Below are 10,224 nucleotides of genomic sequence, written 5' to 3' on the forward strand. Positions count from 1 at the left end.
ATATTTACTAATTATACACACTCAAGTTTCAATTTCTCTCTTCGTTTGGTTGGAGAGGAGATTATACCCAACACCCAATTAATTTGAAATACGGGTTGAAACTCAGCTTTATCAGGTAGTGAGGATGACGCTTCGAGTGAGTGTATTTTCTTTTTTTCTTTTTTTTTCTTTTTAAATCTTATATTTTTTAAATCATATAGTCTATAAGTCATTCTATTACTTGCTGATATACAGTATTGTTGTTGTTGTTGTTTTTTCTTCTCTGTCAGCCTCATGTTCGGGTGTAAGCATAATTATCTTCACATCCAAGACAAGCCTGTCACATGGTGTGTCTGTCTTTATAAAAACAGTAGCTGGTCGAGCCGTATCCCAGCTCAAACTCATGAAAGTGTTGAGCTCTTAGGCAAGGAGCATTCATCTGATCAGTGTCACATGATGCAGGAAGTGTGTCAGCATTTTAGTTCTAGTTCCCCTGCTAGAGGGAGGGGTATGTACGCTCTGCCAGCTAGTGAAGGATGAATTATGGAAGTAAGGCATGAACCAGGAGATACCCTAAAGCTGGTTCTCTGTTTCTGGTATTGAATTAGTCAATTCATCTCCCCCATATCCAGTGCACACAGTATTCTCTGAGGGTGTGATGATGATTTGGAATTGAATGTTTTCCTCTGTGCAGACAGTAAGGAAAGGAAGCATCTACGCTGTAGCACAATCGAAAAGATAGTCCATCCTAAATGGTTTATTCAGTCAATGTGTTTGATTCCTGTCAGGTTACCTGTCCTGCTGTCGCTTCCTGGATGACAACCAGATTGTCACCAGCTCTGGAGACACCACCTGGTGAGTTGTGATACTGTACCCCATTACTGTCAAATCCAGCATCACCACAAAGTACAGCCTCCAAAATCACAGTTGTCACCTGTCCAACACAATTTAATCAAAGATTGAGCAATACAAACTTCAATTATAGTATTAATTGCAAGGCTTTTGTATTTATTTAAATAATATTGTAAGGTGTTTGTACATTTTGTCTACCCTCTGTAGGTTTTTCTGCTTGTCAGTGACATTTCTGGAAACATTATAGCCATGTTAGTATCCCAGGTCAATATTGAGATTTTTAATCTGCACTGTTTACCATTCCCAGTGAGCTACTGTTGCAAGCCATGTCAACCTTAAGCCCCAAGGGCTGAGTCCGCGTAGGCTAGACACACTTCATACAGCCACCTGCATCACAGCAATGACACAAATTTCAAAGTGCTCTAGATGTTGTGCAGCATTTTGCACCTGTAATTTGACATTGGTGTTTCTGCTTTCTTGCAGTGCTTTGTGGGACATTGAGACTGGCCAGCAAACAACTACATTCGCTGGTCACACCGGTGATGTCATGAGTCTCTCTCTGGCGCCCGACACCAGGCTGTTTGTGTCTGGAGCTTGCGATGCCTCGGCCAAGCTCTGGGACATCAGAGAAGGAATGTGCCGACAGACCTTCACTGGCCACGAGTCAGACATCAATGCTATCTGCGTAAGGCCAGACACACATTCTCTTACATCTGATATATTAATCATGTAAGGGTGTCAAGTCTCAAGTCATTCAAAGCATGTCCATGTCACGTCTGTCTGAGCAAGTCTCAGGTCATTGAGATACAGTCACATTCAGTTTTATAAGCAAATTGCAAGTCAAGATGTAAATCATGAAGGTCTGCGTATGCTGACCATTACAATGACCTAGCATTTCAATGTTTTCCTGTCAAAGCTGTATTAATTGTGTTTTATAGCTGAGACAAAGTCCTTGCAATGCATTTGAATGGAACTTCCTCCTGCAAAATCTATGCTACAAGAAGAAACACCATGATTTCATTGTTCATTGCATACTACAATTTGTCACAATCACTCTAAAGTAGGATGAATGCACTGAAAAGACTGAAAACTTCCCTTGAACATTGTTGCAGTTCTTTCCCAATGGCAACGCCTTTGCCACGGGCTCAGACGACGCTACCTGCCGGCTGTTTGACCTGCGCGCTGACCAGGAGCTGATGGTTTACTCGCATGACAACATCATCTGCGGTATCACCTCCGTGGCATTCTCTAAGAGTGGACGCCTACTGCTGGCCGGTTACGACGATTTTAACTGCAATGTCTGGGACACTTTGAAGGCTGACCGTGCAGGTAAGCAACCATGCAGCCCAAAACAGCAGGGCTAGATGAAGGTATTGTGCTGATGTACTTTTCTGTACCAAAATATATGTCCAATAGACACGGCCCATATTTTAGGTGAGTTAGCAGCTCTTCGGCCAAGAATCTTTCAACAATAATCCTTTTCTAAACAAGCAATTGATGTTGTTTTTCACCTCCCAAGTTTTTTTATTTTTGTTGTTTTTTGGAATTGGCCAAATATGTTATGAAGTCAATATTTTCAGGTCTGCTTTATCACAGTGGTACTGATAAATATCCAGTTCAGTGTGAGCCCCAGTCAAAAATGTGGAGCAGAGGTGTGGGGAGAAACGGAGTATATCTGTCCCGACCATTGTTTAGAACTTGATCCAGGTTTTAGTCACCTTCCACTACAGCCTTTAAAGTAAAGCCAAGTGGTGCAATTCAACAGTGAGCGCAGGCAGTGGAGGAAGAAAAACGTGAAATGTGGAGGGACACAGTGCTTTGTTTTCACACATCTGGGCACCTGGCCAGTTACTACAGAAAGTGGGCGTGGCTGTCACTTTATTAGTTTTTGGAAAATTAGACACATTGGGTGTAGGGCTGTGCAATTAATCAAATTGTAATCACTATTTAGATTTTGGCTTCCAACGATAAAAGCAAGTTAATCGAAATAAAAAGATTATTGACACTGTTTTTGTCTTTTGTTATAAAACCAACGCACCCTTTTGTTAACAGCGGCACCACTGTTGAATTTCAGCATTATGTAACGTAACGAGTTGTCGTCAACTCAGTAGTTCACCTGCACTTGCTCTGCTTCATTCTGTGTAAACACACACACCGAAGCCCGTCACCCTGGTGAAACACTGATTTGCTGTCATCCGTTTTAAGATGCTGTTTAAAGTTAGTTATATTCCATTACAATTTCTAAGTTCATGGGCTATTTGGGTTGATACATAATCATTTAAAAAAATAGGAGGGAATGTATTTGTATATGATTCAACAAAAGTTAGCTTTTTAGCCATCTCACTAAATGGTGCAAGTCAAACACATCAGTAGAAACACATTGGCAAGGCTTATGAAGGTAGAGTGTTACATGAATGCATCAACAAAAGCCAACAGCCCTAAACATGAAGCCAAAGCTGCATCTGGAGTGGCCAAGCGCGGCCAAATCGGAGACCTCAATCAATCCACAATATGTGGTAGGACTTGAAAATTCCTATACAGACCTGTCTAAACACAATGAAGGCCATTATTGCTGCCAGCTGTTTTTCTACTTGGTATTGACTTGAATGGACCAAATACTTTTTTAACATGTGAATTTGTACAAAAAATTTGTAGATATTTGCTTTTGTTGGGTTTGTGAATACTTTTTATCGGCACATTAAATGGCCTTTTCTGTTTAAAGTGTATATTCAGGGAAAAGCCATTGGGTATAAAAGAGCAGGTTTTGGACAAAATTTCAGATGGTAACCCTCCTTTTAAATTGGTCAAAAATCAAAGATGAACATTTATTTGCAACGGAAGTAACTTCTTCATTGGTGGTTGCTGTTTTAGGAGTATGTCCATGCAGTGCCTCTACTTGAAATGTGAAAATACAGTTGACCTTGGGCTTCACATTGTGCCACACATGACCATACAAACACCATGTTGTAGTATTATATATGCATTTTTGCTTGTTAGTGTGAAGTAGTACTTTGACATGTTAAATGTCTGTATGAGCCAAAACAGGAGAAGATCCATTGTCATTTCCACAGTCTAAAAGACATTAATATACATCTGGGAGAGCAGCAAGCATCAGCAGTGAAGAGCCCCTGTAGAGGCATGAATACTTTACAGCTATGACTGAATAGTTGGATAGGGATCAGAGGAGGCCCACATGTGAGCAGGCTATTTCAAATGCACACTTATTTGACTCAGTTGTGGGTGGAATGTTGATTATTATTGTATTGAGTCAGTATTAGCCTTTAATAATCATCTAAAAGCTCAGATAGTGGCATCTGGAACCAGCTTCACCTCCTCCTTTTTTCACCTTATTCCCCATGTTTCACCTTTTTTAGGAATCATACAAGATTTCCACAGAAGGGTCATTAATATAGAAATTCTCAATTGCCTGTTTAGTCACCTACAGTACTTTCTGATGGCCAATAATTCAGTCTTTATATCCAAGTCTTACCTAGAATGCGGTATCCATCAGACAGAGCGAGCGTGTTGCTGTGTCTCAGCCTCTGGTGTCTCTGCAGGTGTCCTGGCTGGTCATGATAACCGGGTGAGCTGCTTGGGTGTGACCGACGACGGCATGGCAGTGGCAACAGGGTCCTGGGACAGCTTCCTCAAGATCTGGAACTAGTCTGAAGGTAAATGATGAATTGAGAGGTCTGATGTGCAACAGTGCACGGCCGTCACAGTACTGGTTTAGTAACGTCGCCATGGAAGCTACATGGAACCTCATCTAGAGTTTGCAGTTACTGCCATCTGGGGGTTGGGAATGAAGGTGCAACACATCAAACATAATATCAGCCACACACAATGGAATTGTCTTACTTGAGGCCTCCTGTGTTAAATTCCACTGGATGAAAAATGTTTTTTTCCAGTTGTTTTACCATCCTGTAACGGTTCTGCCTGAGCTGCCTTTACTTGTTCTTATAGCTTCAGAAATTTCTTGTCAAATCTGTAAAAAAGTGATGTAGTATTGAGTTTGGAGCACAAATACGTGCATAAATGAGTGAGCAGTTTTTGTCTGCAGTTTGTGAATATTTGTAATTGTTAATAAAAGAACTGAGAGAAACAGATATTCACACTATCAACCTTTTGATTAAATTTTTTTTTAATTTTCATTTGACCAATGAGTGATTTTGCTGAACAATTGTAATCTAAAAATGTATTTTCGTTTGTTTGTTTCCAGATGGCGTATGGACTCCAAAGTTGAGTGGAAGACCATTCCAACATCACAATGTTCAATTTTATTGCATATCCAATCTTTTCAAAAACACCATGATACTGACTCCAAACACCCCAAAAAACTATCAAGGGCAAAAATTCTCTCTTTCTCCTTCTCATTTAAAAGAGCACAATTGTCTGTCACTCATTCAGCTAAAAAAAAAAAAGGAACAAAAAAAAGCTTGAGGAATTAAGTGGTTTCCAAATGGAACGGAGGGGAAAATTGTGCATTCCTCACATGACCATGGTCTGGTATTGTAGTAAGTGAAAATACAAACACCCCCCCACCGCTGCCGCCACCACAAGCAAACATGTCCTGCGTCCTCATTATATACAGGTCTGAGTGAAGGTTATTACATGACAGTGATTTAACTCTTAATAGCTTTTTGGCCATGTTTATTTTTTGTTTTCTTTATTGTTTTCATTATTATTTTTTGTTTAAGAGAAGTAGATCGGTGAACTGTCAGGTAATGTTTAAAATGAGGATCAAAGCTTTGTTTTATTTTCTAGTCTTTACACATTTTAAAGAATGTTTTTAAGTTCACAACTAAAATAACCTCCATGTCATTTAAAATCCAGCTTTATCCCACTGGAGAACAAAGTGAGAGAATTGAGCTTCAACAGGGAGTCCTCAAGCCACTTCTGGCCCTTCTGTATATTTAGCCCCATGATACTTTTACTGTTTCCTTTTTTCCAGTGTAGTACACAAATCTTTGTTTGCACAAAAATTAAACTTTGCATATATAGAATAATGTCTAAAGAAAAAAAAGGTTAACTAACCAAGCACATGCTGTTTATGATAATGAATGCTCGTTTTTAAAACGAAAAACAACAAAAAAAACAAACCATTTTAACCATTCTTACACCTTTTCGTCTGGCGACAGTGTAGAATAATTAAATGAGGATTAACCCATCGGATCATAATCCACCCTGCCCCCTTTTTTATTCATTTTGTTCTCCTTTAATTTAGTTTTGTTTTCCCTGGTTTCTGTTGCCCGTGGTTTGGACCGGTGATGTGATTTGGTCGGGTAGGGAGTACCTCCACTTTAGCCCGGTTGCAATAGCCCGGACGTTTCTCTTTTAACAGAGGTGCCCATTCCGTGCTTGGAAATGCAGTTACTACTCTGTGAATGACATGTTGTATAAATCAATGTTTGAAAATAATGATATTGAAACTTTTTAAGTTAAAAACGAAAAAAAAAAGATTTTGGTTGTCTGCCATGGGTGGGTTATCTCTTAGAATCGCATGCTGTAGAATTGCTTAAAAAGGTGCATATGGAATTAAGTCCTTTGATGTTTTTCTTTAAGAAAATAACCTGTTGAATATATCAGTACAATGGTATTTATATTTTTCTTTTCTTTTTTTCCTCTTTTTGTTTTTGGCTACTCCGTGCATACATGATTCAACTAAAATGTCAAAGCTATGCACTTGAGAAGCAAACCCTGCAACATAAACGGTTACTTGGTCCATACTTGGGAGGGATTCCACAAATTAAGAAGTAACTTAAATGTTTAAATTGTACACACATGCATAAGTACATTCATTCACCTAAACATACACAGTCTCAAATGGAACAAATAAATTTTCATTCCTTCTGTAGCAAACAAAATTCCACTTACAATGAAAAACATTTTATAACAGGTTTTTTTCTGTCCTTTAATAAAAAAAAAATTAAAAAAAAATCTTGCAGCATCTGAATGGCAGAATTTTCTGTTGTTCCCTACTCCTTGTAAACAGACGCTCTTTCTTTAGCAGTAGTGACATTTTTTCCATTCTGTTTTTTCTCTGCGACATTCTGTACAAAAACTGTGCTGTAATTGTGCGTTAGGCCTGGAGTTGGCAAAAGATAAAATGAAATAAAACATATTAAAAATTAATTAAATTCCCTTTCCTTTTCTCTCTTTCTCCATCGAATAACTGTAGAGCTCTGCACCCCCACTGTTCACCTCTCCCCTTTTCACCTTTTGTATTTAATTTTAAAGTCAGTCAGTGTACAACCGAAAGCTGGATGCAAGATAGAAACTATATTAAAATGTACTGTTATTTAAGACGTAATAAAAAGCAGTTTGAGATGACCTACTGTGTTGAGTGTGATTCACTTAGAGCGGTTACCACTGAAGCTAGAATGTTGCAGAATGTTTGGTTTCCTTGTAATTATGTTCAAGTCAAATAAACAATTTCTTATCCACTGTTGAATCAGCCTGGCTTCTCTGTACAGTCATTGTCTACATACAGTCATGAAATATAATATAAAAATAAAATAAAAATATAAAAATATGGGCACCCAATATCAGCCAAATCTGAGACCTACACACATCTCCATAAATGGATTGGTGCACTTAATGTTTGGTGGCACACCTTTTGGGGGCAAAAAAGGTTTCTCATGCCTCTGTACTGGAATTTAGTCGTCTTTTGCCAACTGCTCCAGGTCTTTAAGATTTTATGGGTTCCTTCTCCCAACTGGCCACAGAACTCTTAAGTGCTTTGTCTTGAACCATTTTTGGGTGCTTTTTGCTGTAAGACCCGTGACCTCTGATGGGGACCCAGCCTTCAGACACTGGGCCCTACATTGTGCCCCAGATGTCTTTGGTAGTGTTCAGATTTCATATTACCATGCACACAGTCAAGACATCAAGTGCCTGAGCAGCAAAATAACTTCAAAACATCAGTAGACCTCCATCATGTTTGACTGTAGGGACGTTGTTCTTTCCTTTTGAAGGCCTCATTTTGTTTTCTGGAAAGAAGAGAATAATGTTATTTACCAAAAAGCTCTATTTTAGTCTCATCTGTCCACAGGACATTCTCCCAGAAGGATTTTGACTTCCTCAGGTAAGTTCAGGCAAACCCCAGTCTGGCTTTATTATGTATTTGTGTCAGCTCCGTGTTCCTCCCTTTCCATTCAGATAGCGACGGATACTGCGAGCTGACTGTTGTACCCTGTGTCTACAGGTCAGCCCCAAGTTTGACTTCTATATTGCCAGCACCTATGAATTGCTACAGCTGAATTTAATTACAAATTAAAGGAGAATCCCATGTTTGAAATGCAATCATTTCTGAATATTTTGAAAACGTGCCAATAATTTTGTCCAGTCCATTTTTGGAGTTCTGTGTGAAATGTCTGAGATTAGGCTTTTTCAAATAAGACAAATACACATGAGAATACCAAAGCATTTGTAATTGCGATAATTTTCCGGGAGAAGTAGTGCATTATGTGACAGACATGCAGGGAATGGCTGTAGCTTTCTTTTTGTATGAAGGTAGCTATGCAGTTTGTTCAGCAGCATTTATGAAGGGACACATTATGGTCCTGTTTGTAGTTATTGTGAGGACCGAAACTGTAGTCTGAGTGTTGTCAACCTTTGATGTGTCTGTTCAAACTCACATCAGTAAACTCAAACTTGAATGGAAGTTACATGCTCACAGCTGCAGAGCTACTGTGTACACCTTTAAAGGGCATTTCGCTCAGATACTGAGCGGCCCCTGTCTCTGTTGAACTCCAGGTTTTTGAATTTGTGTTTTTACTCATATACGCTTAAAAATACTACCTGGTCTGTGTTGACCTTTACTGGAGAGTAGTAGAAAGTATGAAAATGCATACAGTCACTGCATGCTTCATATTGATTTAATGTAATGTATCTCGTCATACAGTACTCACTAAAGAAAACTACAGATTAATAATTTGTGACAGAAAAATTAAAATACTGTTCTTAAATGATATAGTCAGTCTCAGCAGTGTCTGTTGTTGCGGGGGTTTTTTTCAGATTTTGAGAAAGGAGAGGCTGGATCCGATGAAAATTAACAAGAAAATTTAATTAAAAAATAGGTGAATAAAAGATGGCATTACAGAACAAACATGAAACAAAAACACTGCAGTGGACTGTAAAGTTGTTCCTCTTTTCAGATTTACAGCTTACAGTCCTGATTCTCACAAAATGAATTGTTAATATCCTCCAGGTATGTGGGCGGGTCTTTTCCTCCAAATGGCCCAGGACCATAGCCATTGGTCGTTTGGTTACTTCTTCGTCACCCAATTAGGAAGGGTGTACCTTACTGCTCTATGTTACTTTTGGTCGAACAAAAGAGCGCCAATTCCCAGACGTGAAACCCCCCTTCAATCTACAGGAATAAACAGTCTTTTGCTCTAAACTAATCATGGAGAACAACAGGGCTTGTCTCCAAAATGGTTGACACCCTATCTTAAGTGTCAATGAAACAATCAAAAAACTGTCCTTCTGGCACTAAACAAAGATGTGTCCGTTTTCTTTACATTACAAAGAGGATACAAACAATGGTTTAATCAACATTCTAATGCAATCATTTGGCCTAAAACCCAGCAGGTTTACATTTGAAGGAAAACACTGAAACACTGGAATACATTAAGTTTGTTGTAACTTTTTAAAACTCAACACTGTTCACTGTAATGGAAAGTCTCACCATGACAAAATTTTAATCAGCCTCAGCAAGATGTGTCTATTTGTAACATCTATTGATGGACGGCTGGTATGTAACATTATTTTAGGAGGTGAAAACTCCTTGCTACACGTTCAATACTGATCTCTGACCTTTTAGTCCCATACACACCAGCACGTACCTTGAGATTCTCAGGCAGAGGTCTTTTGTCTATTCCAGAGTCTCGACTGAAAACTGAAACTGAAAAGGAGACAAACTGTTTGCAGTCGGGGCCCCGAGGCTCTGGAACAGCCCGATGAAATCAGTGCGGCTGAGTCAGTGAACTCTTTTAAGTCCCTTCTTGAAACATACTTTTATATGAGAGCCTTTCCTGATTTTAGTCGATTTTAATTATTTATTTAGTTAATATATTTTTCTTTTAACTGTATTTTAATTTCTTAAGTTTCTTCCTTTTACTGTGTATCTTGTTTGTTTGATGTGTTTGATTGTCTTTTCTCTTGTGAAAGCACTTTGTAACATTGTTTTGAAAAGTGCTCTATAAATAAAGATTATTATTATTATCATTATTATTACCTGATAGATTGTTATTAACCATAGTTTACTGCGCATGTGCACGACACACTAAACGCCAAGTAGTTTGTTTAAACTCATTAAATTCAACCTTTTGGCATGAATAGCAAAACGAACAACCACGAAGACACACGTTTGTGTTGCACTGAGCCAGACGG

General features: G+C 38.7%; 1 protein-coding gene across 1 annotated transcript in view; it reads left to right on the forward strand.

Moving 5' to 3' along the window:
* gnb1a (guanine nucleotide binding protein (G protein), beta polypeptide 1a) overlaps nucleotides 1-7,282 on the forward strand; it is a 43,698-nt gene extending 36,416 nt beyond the window's left edge. Inside the window, exons 7-11 of the mRNA XM_046056285.1 lie at nucleotides 768-834; nucleotides 1,315-1,516; nucleotides 1,944-2,160; nucleotides 4,389-4,502; nucleotides 5,051-7,282. Of these exons, the coding sequence (XP_045912241.1) occupies nucleotides 768-834; nucleotides 1,315-1,516; nucleotides 1,944-2,160; nucleotides 4,389-4,495 (593 nt within the window). The 3' untranslated portion in view covers nucleotides 4,496-4,502; nucleotides 5,051-7,282. The remainder of the gene's footprint in view (nucleotides 1-767; nucleotides 835-1,314; nucleotides 1,517-1,943; nucleotides 2,161-4,388; nucleotides 4,503-5,050) is intronic.
* Nucleotides 7,283-10,224: the final 2,942 nt, after the last annotated feature.

The sequence above is a fragment of the Micropterus dolomieu genome, linkage group LG08 (genome assembly GCF_021292245.1).
Source record: "Micropterus dolomieu isolate WLL.071019.BEF.003 ecotype Adirondacks linkage group LG08, ASM2129224v1, whole genome shotgun sequence".
NCBI lineage: Eukaryota > Metazoa > Chordata > Actinopteri > Centrarchiformes > Centrarchidae > Micropterus > Micropterus dolomieu.